The 22,517-nt window shown below is 42.9% G+C and overlaps 1 protein-coding gene across 1 annotated transcript in view; it reads left to right on the top strand.

Annotated features, from left to right (window-relative positions):
* Positions 1-22,517, top strand: part of LOC112253496 (PDZ domain-containing RING finger protein 4-like) — a 201,252-nt gene that overhangs the window by 141,428 nt on the left and 37,307 nt on the right. Inside the window, exons 3-4 of the mRNA XM_042323347.1 lie at positions 262-521; positions 5,274-5,355. Coding sequence (XP_042179281.1) covers positions 262-521; positions 5,274-5,355 — 342 coding nt within the window. The remainder of the gene's footprint in view (positions 1-261; positions 522-5,273; positions 5,356-22,517) is intronic.

Below are 22,517 nucleotides of genomic sequence, written 5' to 3'. Positions count from 1 at the left end.
TGACCACATGACAAAACTGACAAGCCAATTGCCTAATGGGTCTGTGTCTGACAAATCTATCCTGTCCTCTGTAGCTTTTGTCTTTTCATGAATTCAGTAAACAGTGTTACAGTACCTGTAACCTCCCCTGTTTCTAACATGTGAGTGGGAAGGAAGAGCCATACATCAACAGTAGTCACAAAGTACTTTACAGTAACTGTTATCTTTCACTATCTTTACAGTAACTTTATTTCGAACTGCCTTCTCTCCTGTCCTATGCAGGTGAATGGAAAGGACCTCTCCAAGGCCAGTCATGACGAGGCAGTGGAGGCGTTTCGCTCTGCTAAGGAACCCATTGTGGTGCAGGTCCTCAGGAGGAACACTGCTGGCCGCGGCAGCCATGTTAGCTCCACTCAGGAAGTGGACGTGGTGGACATGTGCACGCAGACCGACATCACCTTTGAACATATCATGGCCCTGGCCAAGCTCCGGGCCACCACTCCTCCCGTGCCGGACATCTGCCCCTTCCTGCTGTCTGACAGGTAAGATCTGACCCGGGCCGCGTCTCAACAGTAGGAATGGTGATCTAGGATCAGGTCCCCCGTGTCCATGTTATCTTATTCTTTATGGCAAAAAAAAAGCTAAACTGATCCGAGATCAGCTGACACATGGCTCTTCTGTGTGACAGGTAGGCTAGATCTGATCAGAGCGACTATAAATAAATAATGTACTACTTTAGCTAAGAAGACTACAAACATAAATCCACCTGAGATTGAGTTTCATTGTTTATTCACACAGTACAATAATATTTCCAAGGCTTGAAGCTTAATTACAATGCCAAAGAGACCAATCTCTTGTTGGCTGTCAGAAAATCCAGTCTTACAACATCTATACTCGAGGTAGACCCTCACAATTTAGAGAGTTTCAAGTATCAACTGGGGGTTTCCTTGAAGACAACAAAATAAAAATGGTTTCAGTCTTTTCTCTTTCCTTTTGTTTTTGTTCATATTGTATTCATCTCTAAGGGAAGGAAAACTAAGATCAAGATTAAGTTTAGCATGAAGAATGTCTGGATTTCTTCTTTAGGGACTGAGACGGTGAAATATAAGCTGTTCGGGGGCTTCTCTTGCCGAAGCTGAGAAGTTAATTGCGACTCTGTGAATGAGGGATACAGTATGTTAAGTTGATAATTAATTCCAACAACATCCCATGAACAATTAATTGTCTTGGATCCAAGTATCCAATGTCAGATGGAGGTACATTAAATGAAACAAGTATCCAATGTCAGTTGGAGAGTTGGAGTTTACATGTAGCGCTGTTGCGGTGACTGTATTCCCGGCACACCAGCAGTTACAAGTCATGAAGGCAGTCAAATTCCACGTGACCGTTGGCTGGCATGAAAATGAACTACGGGAAAAGCGTCCTCCATTCACTATTTAAGTGCATAGATGACATGTATTTTTTCCCGCTGACCCTGTTTCGCATTGGATTTATTCAGGGTGCATTACGGCCACAAAGGGGAAGTTTAAATCAGAAATAGGCTGATGGGTGACAATATTAGCCTATCACTTATATATTGTCACTTGAGAATGATGCCCAGCATAAGAAACATACATTATTTTGCGACTTTTTCGAATCATAGTCGCACACCTCATGTAGCCGAGCCCATAGGCCTATATGTTTTGATAAGGTTTGTATCACAACTAAAGTGGCCCAAAAAATAAATAAAATATAAACGTTTTAAAGTGAAGCACTTTAATCCGCTTTACAGGGGATTTAGAGCCTAACTGGTACACAAGAGCAGTGGGTTTCAAGTTTGGGGAAGATAATTTTCGCCATGAAAATGCACCTTTATAACAAAAGCATTAGATGCATAATCGCATTTGTGGTCACTTTTGATAATGGTGTTTTCCCGCTAATGGAACATTAACGCTTATAGCCTACTGCCATGTGTGCATTGCTGCGCTTATAGCCTACTGCCATGTGGGCATTGCTGCGCTTATAATGTGAAGAAATAGCCTATTAGTTTTTCAGCATTTTAAGCTAAACGTTCTGATCTGTTGTGTCAGCCACATTGCATAAAAAATATTTTTGCAATGTTAGTGGCTGTATTAATTTCGGATCTATTGCATCCCACCCCTGTCCCAGACTATGTTTGGAGTATTTCTTTATTTCTCGCACAGAATAGAATAGGTCGACTTTTGTACTATGGGGGATTGACATAGGCTAGGGACTGACATTGCTGTTCGTTAGGCCTAATCATCTTGTTGGCTGACGAAAAGTAATTGTGGACAGTTCTTCCAATATCTTCAATATGCATCTCGGAATTAGATAAGGACGCACACAGTTGCGTCACCGATGTGTCTGTCTTCACTTGTAGCCTGTGATTAAGACCCGATCATGTGATGTAGGAGGGCCCAGCATTCAGGGAAAAGGGCACAACAAAGGCATGGATTTTTTTATGGTGCATTATGGCCACAAAGGGGATGCCGCCGTGAAATTCAAGGCATTATCAAGCGCTTGTAAAATTATGAATGAGAGACTAATGAATGTGTTCAGCCTAAGCAAAAAAAAAACAAGGCAGAGCACATGCCTTTCAAGAAACTTTTTTCAAATCATCATTAGAGTCGCATCATGCAGCTTGTCGAACAACAAAATATATATTAATAACTCTAAATTAAGCATATAGGAGGACCTATTTCTTTGTTAACGGCTCAACACAGAATAGACGCATGTGCGCACTCCCTCAAATCGTTTGGAGAAAATATGTATATTTTATTCAGCTTTGTTCAATTGTATTCTTCATAGTATGAAACAATAGAAAATAATGCCACGGAATTCTTAGCAAAACCTGTCTGCTAAATGAACTAGTGTAGCCCACAGCCATATGGCATAGCCAGATCAGGACCTAACTTAAGGACAACTCAGAGTATGCTATTCTGTTCTTCTGAAATAGACTATATTTTCTTCAGATCGTGCTTCTTTAGACCTGTCTAAAATAAATCATGGATCTATATTACACAGATTTATATATATATATTTAAAAGTAGATGTTCCAAAGGTCTGCAATAGTGTGGAAGCCAGGAGATGCTACACGTGTTTATGTTAATTAACGGTCAATAACCGTGAGACCAACCGCTTTTTGGTTGACAATTACCAGCTGACGAAATGTTGTGAGCGCCACAGCCCTAGTTACATGAAGTGCTTAGTCTTTAGAGATTAGATTTTTTTCTGTAATAAAAGACTATCACATGTTTCAGAAAGAAACATGGTCTGTGTCAAATTGAGACTAACCATGTCATGCTATGAGCAATCTACATGTGTCACTGCTGTACATCAACCCACAACATGACCAGACCCAACCCTTTAAACCTGACGAGATCCAACCCTTTGTTCCTTCATAATGTAAGATATTTTCTCCATAACTCAGTAGCACCACTACCCACAGGGCCTGCTTGTAATAATTGGTACTGCTTGGCATAGCCATTTGGTTTCATGGAAGGTTTACAAGGTGATTAAACCGAATGGGCTAATAAAACCAGGCAATACAGTGCAACATTCATTCACAGCCTAGTTATAGCCCCGGGCTATACTCCTAAATGTAATCAATGTGACCCATAAAAGAGACATTTTCTCCTCTTCATCTGCGATCAGGTGCGGACGCCAAGATTACGGCACATTTTATAGATACAACAAATGTTTGTTTCCCCGGGTTTTGAACGTGGGCAGTAAAGCTGTGTAATTGTGTTCAATGTACACACACACACACACACACACAAACACACACGGCCAACAATGTTACGATGTGCTGCAATATTGTAGTGCCAGAGGATAAAACATTTTGACGTTTACAAGGCTCATTTTGTCACCAGAAGATTGTTTTGGGACAGAATAACACGTGTTTGTATGCACTCACAGACGCAATGAAATTGAATTTATAATGGGAATAAATTCAATATGTTCAATGTTTGTGAATTCAGAAGTGAATGCTTCATGTCAAAAATAGCGTGTGTGGTATTTGATAGCGCTCATTATGATCTAAAATTACCTTACAAACCCCCAAAGCAAAGCTGTTTTGCTCTGTGCATGAGATACATAAAGTAGTGTATTCACTGTACAGAATTCAAGGGCAGAGATAGAGAGAGAGAGAGAGAGAGAGAGAGATGCCTGGGTATGCAACAGCACGCAGCATCATCCTAGACAGCATCATCCTGACATCCTTTCTCCCTCTCCTCTTAGCGGTCTCATGCAGGAAAAAGGCAAAGAAAACTGTCACTTACAGTCAGTGTATGTAAGAGAGCGATTGTGTGTGAGAGAGAAAGAGAGAGAGAGACTCCCTCTCAGTGGCAGTGCATGGATAAAATCACTGGGGAAGCCAAGCCAGGAAAAAAGCCATATTACAACCTATGTTGTGATCAATGCCTTGTTTGACCTATAACCCATTTGTTCATACGCCACCGTGATATACAATAAGGGCTTGATTTAACTAGGCAAGTCCGTTAAGAACAAATTCTTATTTCCAATGACGGCCTACACCGGCCAAACCCGGACGACACTGGGCCAATTGTACGCCGCCCTATGAGACTCCCAAAATCACGGCCGGTTGTGATTCAGCCTGGATTTGAACCAGGGTGTCAGTAGTGACGCCTCTAGCGCTGAGATGCGGTGCCTTCGACAACGCAACACTCGGGAGCCAGACAACAGTCACGCATACATCTGTTTCATCACAGAACCAGAGAAAAACATTTGTCTGGTGAAGTCCACAAAGCATATATTGCGTAACAAACAGTTACATGACCTACGACATGGTTAGGCAAGTTAACGTTTTTGACAGTTTACTTAAAACAACTCCTGATTTAGAACCACAGAGAGTTACAGCAAGTCGGCACAAAGACAACAGGAGACTACCTCATGACGTTGTTTGAGAGAATGCCAAGAGTGTTTGCAAAGCTGTCCTCAAGGCAAAGGGTGGCTACTTTGAAGAATCTCAAATACAAAATATATTTGGATTTGTTTAACACTTTTTTTGGTTACTACATGATTCCACATGTGTCACTACATAGTTTTAATGTCTTCACTATTATTGTATAATGTAGAAAATAGTTTTTTTTAAAGTATATATATAAGAAAAACCTTTGAACCCTTGAAAGGTGTGTCTAAACGTTTGACTGGTACTGTATATATACATTATTCTGAGGAAGCCTTCCCTTGGCACTGCTCCCTCTTAACTAATTTCATTCTCTCGTTCTCTTTCTGTCTCCTGCCTATTTCTCTCTCTCTTTTTTTCCTGACAGCTGTCACTCTCTCCACACCATGGAACAGGATTACTATGAGGGGAGAGCTGATGGAGGGAGGACAGAGGAGTTTGAGTATGAGGTAAGACTTGATTACACCTCCCGTCATAGTTGTGAACAACGTTTGACAAACAAACAAAACACACACACACACACACACCACATCTCATAACGGGGCTTTACCAATAAGGGAAGGGCTCAGTTATTATTGACTCCACAGCCCTGTCCCTAGGGGAAAGTGGTGACAGATAGATGATAGGTCACACTACATACACACGACAGACAGCTCAGGATCTCTACAGGACCTTTTACAGCCACAGCCGCTGCCAATAATGATGCACTATGAGGTCTTCATGAGGGAATATTTCTAATGTGTCATTGGTTATAACTCACTGAAAGTGTAGCAACCTCACAGCCTTAACTCTTTCCTATTTGAGGCATCTGAGAGAAAAAAAAAGTTATCTGCCCTGTAAAATACTGAGGGCTCTATTTTTGGCTGGGGTTAAGGCGGCGCTAGTGTCAAACTTACGGTCTTTGGCAATTTCAACTTGTAAAAGCCAGCGCTCTGACATTTTCCAACCCTGGCCCCAGGGTTGGTCATTTACCTGTCCTATGCCATCTTGTTTGCCTTGAGGTGGGAGGGGTGGAAATATTTGACGTGTGCCCTTAAAAACATGCGACAACATGCCAATTTCAAATTTCTTCAAACGATTCACCATCCATGGGTTTATGGTAGGAACGTACATGGCTCAAATGCAATGATAATTTGTCTGGTATTTGTCTGCAAATATGATCTGAAAGATGGTTCCATGATGTTTATAAAATATTACATTTGTGAGCAGTGTAACGGTGAGTGGACATTTTACCTGTCTCTTTATATTGGATCTTTAACCAGCTCCTTTGAAAATTTTGGATGTCTGTAAAACCCTGCATAAGTCTAAAATGCCTTGTCTGTATTATACGCCAACAGGAAGCAATGGTGCCTGTAACTGTATTTACACATAGCCATGGTTGGGGAGTAATGGATTACATGTAATCTGTTACATGTAAGGGATTACAAAAACTGGTAACTGTAATCCGTTACATTACCAGCAATCAGATTACAGATACTTTTGAAAAACTAGATCCTTACTTATTTTAAAATTCATAAAGGATGTTGCGAAAAAAAAAAATGTTTTACACTTCTCTGTTTTCTCAATGACATTCAAATCAGCATTGAAAAAAAGGTGCAAGTTTAAATTTGTTCCACCTGAGCAAGTCTGAACGCAAGTCTGACCACATGTCTGAGACCACTATGATGACACACCAAATGTTTTTGATGGATCACGGGAAAAGAGCAGAAATAGGCTATTGTAGGCTACAGTCCAAGCCCTGTCTTCAAATGGTGCGACTGCTGTTGACATCCAAAGATAATCCAACTTGAATAAACGCTTGGAGGTAAGGATGACAGCAGTGGTGTAGTCTACGGCCATACGGATATCACTTATTATTGATGTGAATTTCGCTGCTGCTCTCTCATCACTATTTGCACCTTACAGATTGTGGTTGTTGACAAATCTAAATATGTATTTGAACCCAATAAGGGTTGAATTCAAGAAGTTTAAGCTGTCTATCAATCATTGTTTTTAAACCAATTGACAGCCAGTGAAAAATGCACTCTTGCAACAGCTGCATAGTGCGGATCCCAGCCTATGGAATAAAAGTGGGGCTTTTATTGCTCAATCTAATTGATGCTGATAAAAACAAAAATCCATAGGCTTAATGGACACATGCTCAAACTCGCACACTTTTGATAGACTTAAAGGGGAAACCTGTAGTTGCATGATCCATTTTTGGATTTATAAATGACTTAAATATATACATACAGTTCCTTCGGGAAAGTATTCAGACCCCTTGACTTTTTTCCACATTTTGTTACGTTACAGCCTTATCTAAAATGGATTAAATACAAATAATTCCGCAGCAATCTACACCCAATACCCCATAATGACAAAGCGAAAAGAGGTTTTTAGACATTTTTGCAAAAGTATTCAGACCCTTTTGCTATGAGACACGAAATTGAGCTCAGGTGCATCCTGTTTCCATTGATCATCCTTGAGAATTTCTACAACTTCATTGGAGTCCACCTGTGGTAAATTCAATTGTTTGGACATGATTTGGAAAGGCACACACCTGTCTCACAGTTGACAGTGCATGTTAGGGAAAAAAACAAGCCATGAGGTCGCAATAATTGCCCGTATACCTCCGAGACAAGATTGTGTCGATGCACAGATCTGGGGAAGGTTACCAAAGCATTCCTTTAGTATTGAAGGTCCACAAGAACGCAGTGGCTCCATCATTCTTAAATGGAAGAAGTTTGGAACCACCAAGACTCTTTCTAGAGCTGGCCGCCCAGCCAAACTGAGCAATCAGGGGTGAAGGGCCTTGGTCAGGGAGGTGACAAAGAACCCAATGGTCACTCTGACAGAGCTCTAGAGTTCCTCTGTGGCCATGGGAGAACCTTACAGAAGGACAACCATCTCTGCAGCATTCCACCAATCAGGCCTTTATGGTAGAGTGGCAGAAACCACTCCTCAGTAAAAGGCACATGACAGCCCGCTTGGAGATTGCCAAAAGGCACCTAAAGACTCAGACCATGAGAAACAAGATTGTCTGGTCTGATGAAACTCTTTGTCCTGAAAGCCAAGCGTCACGTAGCCAAGACAACGCAGGAGTGGCTTCGGGACTAGTCCCTGAATGTCCTTGAGTGCCCCAGCTAGAGCCCGGACTTGAACCCATCGAACATCTCTGGAGAGACCTGAAAATAGCTGTGCAGCAACGCTTCCCGTCTAATCTGACAGAGCTTGAGAGGATCTGCAGAGAAGAATGGGAGGAACTCCACAAATACAGGTGTGCCAAGCTTGTAGCTTAATACCCAAGAAGACTCGAGGCTGTAATCACTGCCAAAAGGGCTTCAACAAAGTACTGAATTTTTATTTTTTTACCTTTATTTTACTAGGCAAGTCAGTTAAGAACAAATTCTTATTTTCAATGACGGCCTAGGAACAGTGGGTTAACTGCCTGTTCAGGGGCAGAACGACAGATTTTGTACCTTGTCAGCTCGGGGATTTGAACTTGCAACCTTTCAGTTACTAGTCCAATGCTCTAACCACTAGGCTACCCTGCCGTGCCATATACTTATTTAAATATGATATTTCCGTTTTTTGTCTTACATAAATTAGCAAAAAATTCTAAAATTCTGTTTTTACTTCATCATTATGGGGTATTGTGTGTAGATTGATGAGGGGAAAAAACAATTTAATAATTTTTAGAATAAGGTTGTAACGTAAAAGAAATGTGGAAAAAGTCAAGGGGTCTGAATACTTTCCGAATCCATTCATTCTTGAAGATTATAAACTGGGTGGTTCAAGCCCTGAATGGTGATTGGCTGACAGCCAAGGTATATCAGACCGTAAACCACAGGTATGACAAAACATTTATTTTTACTGCTCTAATTACATTGGTAACCAGTTTATAATTGCAACAGCAAAACCACACCTCCTCAGGCCTTATTGCTTAAGTATAACTTATAAATGCCTCATGAGCTTAGTTCTGTCACACTCCATGAGAACCCAAAATATAAGCTTGTTTTTTTTCAATGTTTGTAAACATTGTAAATGTAAACAAACACTGTATAGCCCCATAACATGATTTAAACCATTCTTTTTATATCATGGATGGTCAGTCCTTGCGTCCAAAGCTCAGTCTATTAATCTGAGAGTGGTTACATTTCTCCAGGCCCATCCCTCAGCTTTTTATCAAAACACAGGCGGGTGTCTGTTTTGTTATTGCTTCATCTGTGGATTTGCCCTTTAAACAGCTGCATATTATCAAGATACCAAAGTGTCAACAACAAAAGGTAAACAATAGGCCTATAGCAAATGCAGCATATGGCATTCATTTTTCACATGTAAATAGTCCTTTCCAGTAGGGCTCAAAGCATGCCATTCCATGAGCGCAGCATTTTTCTCAACTCAAATCAATGAGCCCAATCAGTCCTCCATGACAACAGAATCATTTTAAAAAATCAGGTATAACAATTTGGCTAATCTAAACTTCCATATTTCCAAGTCATATTCTTGAAGCTCAAGGGATATAACATTTATTGGAATGACTGGAATTTGCATAGACTTTGTTTTTTAATGTAAAGATGTAATTTAATCATATTATTATATGTAGTAGAAAGCGATGGGTTAGAAGAAGCCCACATAACCAACCCATAAAGTAAAATTGAACATCCATATATGGCCAGCTATGTAAACTTTAACATTGATTTATCCTGCAATAGATGTCGTTCAATTGGTAACATACATTTTTCGAATGCCTCTTAAAGGGAAAGTCATCTAAAAGTAACAGAATGTAATCAGCTTACATTACTGAGTTTGGGTAATCCAAAGTTACTAGTTACCGATTACAAATTTGGACCGGTAACTAGTAACTGTAACGGATTCCTTTTAGAAAGTGACCTGCCAAACCCTGTGCATAGCCTATTTAAAACAAATTGTTGTTTTGTTTTTATTATAGTTATACACTGTCTTTTTAGGCCTTATCAATAGCCTAGTGAATGTAATCTTGCTTATTGACTACGTTTGGCATGTCCAGACTACAATTAACAGTAGGCCAAGCTCTTGTGAATGCTATAGCCTATGTTTAACAATGTTTTTTCATATTGAAGCAATGCAATTAGAACAATGGGAACTGCAAATATGTTTAAAAATATTGAGCAAATATGGGGCAGGCTATTTAAAGGGATACTTCAGGATTTTGGCAATGATGTTTTAAAGGACGTTGCTAACTAGCGTTAGCGCAATTGCTAACTAGCGTTAGTGTAATGACTGGAAGTCTATGTTAACTGCTAGCATGCTAGTAGATACAATAGACTTCCAGTCATTGTGCTAATGCTAATTAGCATTGGCTCTCGAAACTACATTTGGACTTCTTGCGTACTGAATGCAGACATAAAACATTTATCCATAAGTTCATGTGACTCTGTGGAAGTCGATAAAGGGCTTTAAACCCTGAATTAAAATGAAATGAAAAACCCTGAAGTATCCCTTTAACGAACCAGGCTATATAATGGACTAACATTGTAATTGGAGTTGATGAGAACACAATATACAAAAGACAGTAAATACACAACTTGAACCACCACATATTTAGCCCCACAAGGAGCACGTTCTGATTGGCCAGTGAGGGACCAAGCCTCGACCCACTCACAACTTATTTATTCATCAAAACCCAGCCCTTTCCCGGTTGTGAAAATAGCTCAAATATTTTGGACTCACCCGTGAACCTATAACACTACCGCGAGATTTACCACGGCGTTAGGTTTGTTAAAATAAAGCCCTGAGCGTAACAAGATTCCGTTTCCCCCCCCATGAATACAGCAAGGTGTCAAGTCAAACCAATCCTCCTCTTCCATCTTTGTTTGTGCTGAACTAACCCACAGGTGCATGGGCAGACTCCTGGGTTAGTTTGACAGATGATGATTTAAGCCTATAATTTAAACACACACACACACACACACACAGATACACACACGCACACACACAGACACGGATCTAGATGCAGATGAGACAGGAGGCGATGATAAACGGGCTTCATGTGGACACTTGGCTCTCTCCATCCACCAAACCCCCAACTCCTCCTCTCACCTTCCCCCCTGTACGAATATTCTTTATTTCCACATCACTGAGGACCAGGTGAACTTTGCTGCCAGTCTGGCTTTGCTTTGAGTGATGTATGATGATTACATTTTCTCTTTTGTTTCATTTGAATTTGTTCGAGAAGCTTCCTTTCCTTCCACCCACCGAGCTCGAGTTATTTCTCTAAAGAGATTTGCTCATCCACGTGTGTCGCCTCTGCTTCAGCCTTGGCATTAGAGGCAACACAAATATAATATATTAACCCTCTTTTCTTTATGCCTCATTTCTATTAACAAATCATATTATATTGTGTGTGCTTTGCAGCCTGCCTTGCACCCTTCTTTTTTTTGATGCTCCGGGAGCAGTTATATTCCACGCTAACCCACCTTCACTTAACGTACGTCAATAGTTCAGAGCTGAATGCCTCTATTTTCAGAGTGATGGTTTATTCCTTCATTTATCAAAATGAGAGAGAGATTTCTGAAATTACCTCAGTCTGATGAAAAATCATAATGTGGGCACCCTGCCATTACATCCCAGCGGAAATATAATATAGGTAATGAAATGTTGGCTCGCCATTTCATTAAGCAAGGACATTGATGATTTCCTGTAGCACAACGGCTTGAGGAGTGATAGACAAGGTGTTGGGTTAGGGAGAAAAAGAGCCATCAAAAGATTCATTATTAAAAACTCTTGTGCAGTATGTCTGTCTTGTTTAGCCTCCATGTTCTCTTTCCACTGTATACTATCTGTATACCATTTATAACCCAAGATAAGGACTTAATGATACAGGTGCAGGTACAGGTGATGCCTTCTCAGAAAGTGGACATCTTAAAATTGTGCTGCTTTTAAAATGTAATCTAAAAAGGGATTACATTGATTTTTTCCCCCTACCGATCCATACAACTTTCCTACCGATCTATACACATTTTCAGAATGAAAGAAAACTAATAAATGAATAACTACAGGTCTGGGTCAAATCCAATAGAACACAACATCGCGGGAAACAGAGATGGCCGCCTCGCTTCGCGTTCCTAGGAAACTATGCAGTTTTTTGTTTTTTTTACGTGTTATTTCTTACATTAGTACCCAAGGTCATCTTAGGTTTCATTACATACAGTCAAGAAGAACTACTGATTATAAGAGCAGCGTCAACTCACCATCAGTACGACCAAGAATATGACTTTCGCGAAGCGGATCCTGTGTTCTGCCTTTTACCCAGGACAACGGAATGGACCCCAGCCGGCGACCAAAAAAAACGACTTTGTAAAAGAGGGAAACGTAGTCTCCGACTCCGGAGACGGGCACATCGTGCACCACTCCCCAGTATACTTCTCGCCAATGTCCAGTCTCTTGACAACAAGGTTGATGAAATCCGAGCAAGGGTAGCATTCCAGAGGGACATCAGAGACTGTAACGTTCTTTGCTTCACGGAAACATGGCTCACTGGAGAGACGCTATCGGAGTCGGTGCAGCCAGCTGGTTTCTCCACGCATCGCGCCGACAGAAACAAACATCTTTCTGGTAAGAAGAGGGGCGGGGGCGTATGCCTTATGGCTAACGAGACGTGGTGTGGTCACAAAAGCATACAGGAACTCAAGTCCTTCTGTTCACCTGATTTAGAATTCCTCACAATCAAATGTCGACCGCATTATCTACCAAGGGAATTCTCTTCAATTATAATCACAGCCATATATATTCCCCCCCAAGCAGACACATCGATGGCTCTGAACGAACTTTATTTGACTCTTTGCAAACTGGAATCCATACATCCTGAGGCTGCGTTCATTGTAGCTGGGGATTTTAACAAGGCTAATCTGAAAACAAGACTCCCTAAATTGTATCAGCATATCGATTGCGCAATCAGGGCTGGCAAAACCTTGGATCACTGCTATTCTAACTTCCGCGACGCATATAAGGCCCTGCCCCGCCCTCCTTTCGGAAAAGCTGACCACGACTCCATTTTGTTGATCCCTGCCTACAGACAGAAACTAAAACAAGAAGCTCCCACGCTGAGGTCTGTTCAATGCTGGTCCGACCAATCTGATTCCACACTCCAAGACTGCTTCCATCACGTGGACTGGGATATGTTTCGTATTGCATTAGACAACAACATTGACGAATACGCTGATTCGGTGTGCGCGTTCATTAGAACGTGCGTTGAAGATGTCGTTCCCATAGCAACGATTAAAACATTCCCAAACCAGAAACCGTGGATTGATGGCAGCATTCGCGTGAAACTGAAAGCGCGAACCACTGCTTTTAATCAGGGCAAGGTGACCGGAAACATGACCGAATACAAACAGTGTAGCTATTCCCTCCGCAAGGCAATCAAACAAGCTAAGCGTCAGTATAGAGACAAAGTAGAATCTCAATTCAACAGCTCAGACACAAGAGGTATGTGGCAGGGTCTACAGTCAATCACGGATTACAAAAAGAAAACCAGCCCTGTCACGGACCAGGATGTCTTGCTCCCAGGCAGACTAAATAACTTTTTTGCCCGCTTTGAGGACAATACAGTGCCACTGACACGGCCTGCAACCAAAACATGCGGCCTCTCCTTCACTGCAGCCGAGGTGAGTAAAACATTAAACGTGTTAACCCTCGCAAGGCTGCAGGCCCAGACGGCATCCCCAGCCGCACCCTCAGAACATGCGCAGACCGGCTGGCTGGTGTGTTTACGGACATATTCAACCAATCCCTATCCCAGTCTGCTGTTCCCACATGCTTCAAGAGGGCCACCATTGTTCCTGTTCCCAAGAAAGCTAAGGTAACTGAGCTAAACGACTACCGCCCGTAGCACTCACTTCCGTCATCATGAAGTGCTTTGAGAGACTAGTCAAGGACCATATCACCTCCACCCTACCTGACACCCTAGACCCACTCCAATTTGCTTACCGCCCAAATAGGTCCACAGACGATGCAATCTCAACCACACTGCACACTGCCCTAACCCATCTGGACAAGAGGAATACCTATGTGAGAATGCTGTTCATCGACTACAGCTCGGCATTTAACACCATAGTACCCTCCAAGCTCGTCATCAAGCTCGAGACCCTGGGTCTCGACCCCGCCCTGTGCAACTGGGTACTGGACTTCCTGACGGGCCGCCCCCAGGTGGTGAGGGTAGGCAACAACATCTCCACCCCGCTGATCCTCAACACTGGGGCCCCACACTGAGCCCTCTCCTGTACTCCCTGTTCACCCACGACTGCGTGGCCACGCACGCCTCCAACTCAATCATCAAGTTTGCGGACAACACAACAGTGGTAGGCTTGATTACCAACAACGACGAGACGGCCTACAGGGAGGAGGTGAGGGCCCTCGGAGTGTGGTGTCAGGAAAATAACCTCACACTCAACGTCAACAAAACTAAGGAGATGATTGTAGACTTCAGGAAACAGCAGAGGGAACACCCCCCTATCCACATCGATGGAACAGTAGTGGAGAGGGTAGCAAGTTTCAAGTTCTTCGGCATACACATCACAGACAAACTGAATTGGTCCACCCACACAGACAGCATCGTGAAGAAGGCGCAGCAGCGCCTCTTCAACCTCAGGAGGCTGAAGAAATTCGGCTCGTCACCAAAAGCACTCACAAACTTCTACAGATGCACAATCGAGAGCATCCTGGCGGGCTGTATCACCACCTGGTACGGCAACTGCTCCGCCCACAACCGTAAGGCTCTCCAGAGGGTAGTGAGGTCTGCACAACACATCACCGGGGGCAAACTACCTGCCCTCTAGGACACCTACACCACCCGATGTTACAGGAAGGCCATAAAGATCATCAAGGACAACAACCACCCGAGCCACTGCCTGTTCACCCCGCTATCATCCAGAAGGCGAGGTCAGTACAGGTGCATCAAAGCTGGGACCGAGAGACTGAAAAACAGCTTCTATCTCAAGGCCATCAGACTGTTAAAAGGCACACCTAACATTGAGTGGCTGCTGCCAACACACTGACTCAACTCCAGCCACTTTAATAATGGGAATTGATGGGAAATGATGTAAAATATATCACTAGCCACTTTAAACAATGCTACCTAATATAATGTTTACATACCCTACATTATTCATCTCATATGTATACGTATATACTGTACTCTATATCATCTACTGCATCTTTATGTAATACATGTATCACTAGCCACTTTAACTATGCCACTTTGTTTACATACTCATCTCATATGTATATACTGTACTCGACACCAACTACTGTATCTTGCCTATGCCGCTCTGTACCATCACTCATTCATATATCTTTATGTACATATTCTTTATCCCCTTACACCTGTGTGTATAAGACAGTAGTTTTGGAATTGTTTAGTTAGATTACTTGTTGGTTATTACTGCATTGTCGGAACTAGAAGCACAAGCATTTCGCTACACTCGCATTAACATCTGCTAACCATGTGTATGTGACAAATAAAATTTGATTTGATTCGATTTGATTTGATTTGAACTCTCTGTATTTTCAAGTATTGTGGTTGCAGCATGATGTTAGAGGAAAACCCACCCTAGAATTCTGAAGCAGGACAATTACAAAAAATAAATACACCCGAGTGGCTTTCCTGTAGATGGATATGGAGTGTTCCTGAGTGGTCCAGTCTCAATCCTGACTTACATTTGTTTGTAAATCAGAGACAAGGTTTGAATATTGACCCAGTCTGAAATAAGTGTATGTTTCAAGCAGGCCCCCCATAGTCCCTGTGTCCAAGAACGCCAAGGTAACCTGTCTAAATGCCAATCCCCCTGTAGCACTCACATCTGTAGCCACGAAATGCTCTGAAAGGCTGTTCATGGCTCACATCAACACCATCATCTCAGACACCCTGGACCCACTCCAATTCACATAGCACCCCAACAGATCCACAAATTACGCAATCTCTTTTACACTCCACACTGCCCTCTCCCACCTGGATAAGAGGAACACCTATGTAAGAATGCTGTTCTTTGACTACAGCTCAGCGTTCAACACCATAGTACCCACAAAGCTAATCACAAGGCCAAGGACCTTGGGACTGAGCACCTCCCTCTGCAACTGGATCCTAGACTTCCTGAAGAGCCGGTGGTGACGGTAGGCAACAACACATCCACCTCGCTGAACCTCAACATGGGGGCCCCTCAGGGGTGCGTGCTTAGTACCCTCCTGTACTCCCTGTTCACCCACAACTGCATGGCCGTACAAGACTCTAACATCATCATTAAGTTTGCTGACGACACGACGGTGGCAGGCCAGATCACCAACAACGATGAGACCACCTATAGTGAGGAGGCCAGTGACCTGGCAGTGTGGTGCCAGGACACCAACATCTCCCTCGACGTCAGAAAGACAAAGTGGCTGATCATAGACCACCCACATCAATGGGGCTGTAGTGGAGCGGGTCGAGAGCTTGAAGTTCCTTCGTGTCCACGTCACTAAGGAATTAACATGGTCTACACACCAACACGGTAGTAAAGGCACGACAATATCTCTTCCCCCCTCAGGAGTCTGAAAATATTTGGCACGGACCCTCAGATCCTCCACAGTTCTCCAGCTGCACCATTGAGAGCATCTTGACTGGCTGCACCACCGCTTGGTATGGCAACGGCTTGGCATCCGAACGCAAGGCAGTACAGACGGTACACCCAGTACATCACTGGGGCCGAGCTCCCTGCCATCCAGGACCTCTATACCAGGCGATGTCAGAGAAAGGCCCTGGTACCACGGCAAGTGGTACCGATGCACCAAGCCTGGAACCAACAGGACCCTAAACAGCTCCGGATGGGTGGCAGGTAGCCGAGTGGTTAGAGCATTGGGCCTGTAACCAAAAGGTTGCTGGTTCGAATACCTGAGCAGACAAGGTGAAACATCTGTCAATGTACCCCTGAGCAAGGCACTTAACCATAATTCGGTCCAGGGGCGCCATGCTACTATTCCTGACCCTGTAAAACAACATTTCACTGCACCTCTCTTTTGACTCTGCTGCTACTGTTTATTGTCTATCCTTTTGCCTAGTCACTTTATCCCTACCTATACTGTATGTACATAGCTTCCTCAATTACCTTGTACCCCTGGCAATCAACTCGTACTCGGTGTATATAGCCAAGTTATCGTTACTCATTGTGTATTTATTCCTTGTATTATAATTGTTTCTATATTTCTTCTCTGCGTGTCATTGGTAAGGGCTCGTAAGTAAGCATTTCACTGTTAGTCTAAATCTGTTGTTTACAAAGCATGTGACAAATACATTTTTATATTATTTGAGTATTCCTGTCCATCAATGATTTCCAACCAAATTTACTGAGCTTGTGCAATTTTGACAAAAACAATTAATATACTGTGTGTTGCCATAACAATTGTTCAAAGTCGGTAGAATCTTGTGTGTGAAGATATACGCAATCAAGACATTTCATTTATTTTTATTAGCTCTGAAAATGTTCTAAACTCAGCAAAAAAAGAAATGTCATCTCCCTGTCAACTGCATTTATTTTCAGCAAACTTAACATGTGCAAATATTTGTATGAACATAACAAGATTCAACAACTGTGACATAAACTGAACAAGTTCCACAGACATGTGACTAACAGAAATGGAATAGTGTGTCCCTGAACAAAGGGGAGGTCAAAATCAACAGTCAGTATCTGGTGTGGCCACCAGCTGCATTAAGTACTGTAGTGCATCTCCTCCTCATAGACTGCCCCAGATTTGCGAGTTCTTACTGTGAGATGTTACCCCACTCTTCCACCAAGGCACCTGCAAGTTCCTGGACATTTCTGGGGAGAATGGCCCTAGCCCTCACCCTCCGATCCAACAGGTCCCAGACGTGCTCAATGGGATTGAGATCCGGGCTCTTTCCTGGCCATGGCAGAACACTGATATTCCTGTCTTGCAGAAAATCACGCACAGAACAAGCAGCATGGCTGGTGGCATTGTCATGCTGGAGGGTCATGTCAGGATGAGCCTGCAGGAAGGGTACCACATGAGGGAGGAGGATGTCTTCCCTGTAACGCACAGCGTTGAGATTGCTTGCAATGACAACAAGCTCAGTCCGATGATGCTGTGACACACCGCCCCAGACCATGACGGACCCTCCACCTCCAAATCGATTCCTCTCCAGAGTACAGGCCTCGGTGTAACGCTCATTCCTTCAACGATAAACACCCCCTGATGAGACAAAAACGAGACTCGTCAGTGAAGAGCACTTTTTGCCTGTCCTGTCTGGTCCAGCGCCGGTGGGTTTGTGCCCATAGGCGACGATGTAGCCGGTGATGTCTGGTGAGGACTCGCCTTACAACAGGCCTACAAGCCCTCAGTCCAGCCTCTCTCATCCTATTGCGGACAGTCTGAGCACTGATGAAGGGATTGTGTGTTCATGTTGTATCTCGGGCAGTTGTTGTTGCCATCCTGTACCTGTCCCGCAGGTGCTGTTCGGATGTACCGATCCTGTGCAGGTGTTGTTACACGTGGTCTGCCACTGAGAGGACAATCAGCTGTCCATCCTGTCTCCCTGTAGCGCTGTCTTAAGCGTCTCACAGTAAGGACATTGCAATTTATTGAAAGGCCTCTTTAGTGTCCTAAGTGTCCATAACTGATACCTTAATTGCCTACCGTCTGTAAGCTGTTAGTGTCTTAACGACCGTTCCAAAGGTGCATGTTCATTAATTGTTTATGGTTCATTGAACAAGCATGGGAAACAGTGTTTAAGGGTTTACAATGAAGATCTGTGAAGTTATTTGTATTTTTACGACTTATCTTTGAAAGACAGGGTCCTGAAAAGGGGATGTTTCTTTTATGAGTTTATAGTTGTTCTTTCACTTTCACTTTGAAATGTGGAGTACATTAAAATTATTTTATAAATTATTTTATTTCATTTTAAGGCAGCAAAATGTGCAAGCTGAACAAGGGGTGTGTACTTTCACTGGGCACTGTGCATTTAAATAGAGGAACATGAGGGATTGATTAGGGCCAATTCTTCACCAGATGTATTAGGCTATATCTTAAGCTTTTAGCAGGAAAGTGTTTTGCCGTGTTCCTCTCCAGTATGAGAGGAGCACTTCGTCATCTTCCCTCTCTTTCTCGCTGATAGGAGAGGAGCTCGCCCCTCTCTTCTCTGCCTGTACCGGGTGGCAGCCATCCACAGACAACTTTTTCAATTACTGGTAATCAAAGGCAGTGATTATTATGACAGCATCCAATGCAGCCTGACGGTGGGCGGCAGTCCCTTCTAATCACGCCATCGCAGTCATTAATTTACTGTCAGGCCATCGTCCCCCGTTCCCGCTCTGCAGCCGCTACATCGCAATCTCCCGCCTGAGAGGCTGAGAGCTCGCCCGGAAAATGGAAAAACGGAAAGGAAAAGAGGGAGAGAGAGGGAACACAGAGTGTATGTGATGGATCAGGAGAAGGGGCCCTTTGCCTTATCAAGGATTTACACACCAGTATGTGTGTGTGTGTGTGTGTGTGTGTGAGGGGGGCTGCCAGAACACTTCCCATTCCAGACACACACACACATTCCACAATGTTTTATCCATCTTCTCCTAATCACGTCTATCTGTTTTTCCTCTCCACTCTACCACCACATTACTTATACTAACTTATTCTGTCTTCTTCCACTCAACAAGATGGGGAAAGACATTAAAACATCACACACTTTCACTTGTGCCTTCGGTTTCATTTGATGATTTTTTGTGGGATATTTTTAGCGAGATGTCTTCGAGACAACCCCATGAATAAGGCAGATATTTGACATCAACAACTCTTCCTGTTGAACATCACGTCATCTAGACATTCCCCTAGGCTTTCATATACCGTTTTTAGAGGATATTCCACAGAAGAAGAAAAAAATGTCTATTACATATTAATTCCTCTCGTCGACATTGACGCCACACACACCCTCTGTTTCCTTCATGGCTCCTTTATTGCGTCACGAAGCCCCCAGTAGTCTCAGTCGCTGTGTCTAACGCTTCCAATGATGGTGTCAAACGATACACCATTAGCAGCAGTCATAATGTCACTGGTTTGACTGATATTTTTATTTTCCTTTTCATATCTCTTCAGCTGTAGGTCCTTTCATCCCTTTTCCTTTCATATCCTCTTTCATTCAGTGACGGGGATTTTAAGTTGTCATCGGCCGCATCCCAAAAGGCAATCGTTTCACTATATAGTGATTTGCTTTTGCCCAGGGCCTATAGGGAATAGGGTGCTATTTGGTATTCCTATCCTAGTGCATTACTTTTGACCAGGGCCTATAGGGAATAGGGTGCTATTTGGGACACATTCATTGCATGGAGAAACAGTCTGTTAGAGATGTCAGCAGGTGGAGTCTGTCAAAAGAAATGAAGACCAGAGAGCTCTGACAATAGATACTGAGTGCACAAAACAGGCGTAACACCTCCTTTGCGCTCTTTGAGGGTAACACAGTGCCAACGACGTGGCCCGCTCCAAAGAGGAATACCTATGTAAGAATGCTGTTCATTGACTATAGCTCAGCATCCACCACTGAACCCCGCCCATTGCAACTGGGTCCTGGACTTCCTGACTTCCACCCCCAGGTGGTGAAGGTAGGAAACAACACCTCCGCTACGTTGATCATCAACACAGGGTCCCCACAAGGGTGTGTGCTCAGCCCCCTTCTGTTCTCCCTGTACCCCCATGACTGCTTGGCCACGCATGCCTCCAACTCAATCATCAAGTTTGCAGACGACACAACAGTAGTAGGCCTGATTACCAACAATGATGAGACAGCCAACAGGGAGGAGGTGAGGACCCTGGCGGAGTGGTGCCAGGAAAATAACCTCTCCCTCAACGTCAACAAAACGAGGGAGCTGATCATGGAGAGAGCATGCAGCAGAGGGAGCACGACCCTATCCACATCGACGGGACCACAGTGGAGAAGGTGAAAATCTTCAAGTTCCTCCGCGTACACATCATCGACGATCTGAAATGGTCCACCCACACAGGCAGTGTGATGACGAAGGCACAACAGTGTCTCTTTAACCTCAGGAGGCTGAAGAAATGTATCACCACCTGGTACATCAACTGCACTGCTCGCATAATGGAACACTAGTCACTTTAATAATGTTGACATACTGCTTTACTCATTTCATATGTATATACTGTATTCTATTCTACTGTATTTTAGTCAGTGCCACTCCGACAATGCTCATCCTAATATTTATATAGTTCTTACCTCCATTCTTTTACTTTAGATTTGCGTGTATTGTTGTGAATTGTTAGATATTACCGCACTGTCGGAGCTGGGAACACAAGCATTTCGCTACACCCGCAATGACACCTGCTAAATATGTGTATGTGACCAATACATTTCCCCTAACGTTAACCCTAACCATGACCCTAACTTCAACCCTAACTAAGGCTGTGGTGGTCATGAAATTCTGTCAGCTGATTATTGTCATGCAAAAGTCTGACAGTGTCACGGTAATTGCCCAATAATTTGCATAAACATGTTTAGCATCTCCAGGCATCCACACATACAAGCCGCGTAATAGTCGCTGATCCGCGTCTATGGAACATCTACAGTTGAAGTCGGAAGTTTACACTTAGGTTGGAGTCATTAAAACTCGTTTTTCAACCACTCCACAAATTTCTTGTTAACAAACTATAGTTTTGGCAAGTCGGTTAAGACATCTACTTTGTGCAATGACACAAGTCATTTTCCCAACAATTGTTTACAGACAGATTATTTCACTTATAAATCACTGTATCCCAATTCCAGTGGGTCAGAGGTTTACATACACTAAGTTGACTGTGCCTTTAAACAGTGTGGAAAACATTTGACCCAAGTTAAACAGTTTTTTGCTACCAAATACTAATTGAGTGTATGTAAACTTCTGACCCACTGGGAATGTGATGAAAGAAATAAAAGCTGAAATAAATCATTCTCTCTACTATTATTCTGACATTTCACATTCTTAAAATAAAGTGGTGATCCTAACTGACCTAAGACCTAATTTATACTAGGATTAAATGTCAGGGATTGTGAAAAACTGAGTTTAAATATATTTGGCTAAGGTGTATGTAAACCTCTGACTTCAACTGTATATTTTAAAAAGTCTAATAAATCAATTGAATATACACCATCACAACAAATCAATGATTTATTTTAGGTTGGTTTAAAGAAACATTATGATATGAAGAAAATGGATTTCAGAAGAACAGAATATGAGTTGGTATGGTATCTGTCTATGCCACATACCATCGGGTGTTAGCTTAGCAGACAAGATACGCTTATAAGTCCCGTGCCATTATTTTATGCAACATGCAACAATTTAAACATGTTTACTGAGTTACAGTTCATATAAGGTAATCAGTTAATTGAAATACATTCATTAGGCCCTAATCTATGGATTTCAAATGACTGGGAAAACAGATATGCATCTGTTGGTCACAAATACGCGTACATAGGGGCGTGGATCAGGAAACCAGTCAGTATCTGGTGTGACCACCATTTGCTCATGCAGCACAACACATCTCCTTCACATAGAGTTGATCAGACTGTTGATTGTGGCCCATGGAATGTTGTCCCACTCCTCTTCAATGGCTGTGCAAACTCGCT

The sequence above is a fragment of the Oncorhynchus tshawytscha genome, linkage group LG06 (genome assembly GCF_018296145.1).
Source record: "Oncorhynchus tshawytscha isolate Ot180627B linkage group LG06, Otsh_v2.0, whole genome shotgun sequence".
NCBI lineage: Eukaryota > Metazoa > Chordata > Actinopteri > Salmoniformes > Salmonidae > Oncorhynchus > Oncorhynchus tshawytscha.
This window is presented reverse-complemented; position numbering and strand designations above follow the sequence as displayed.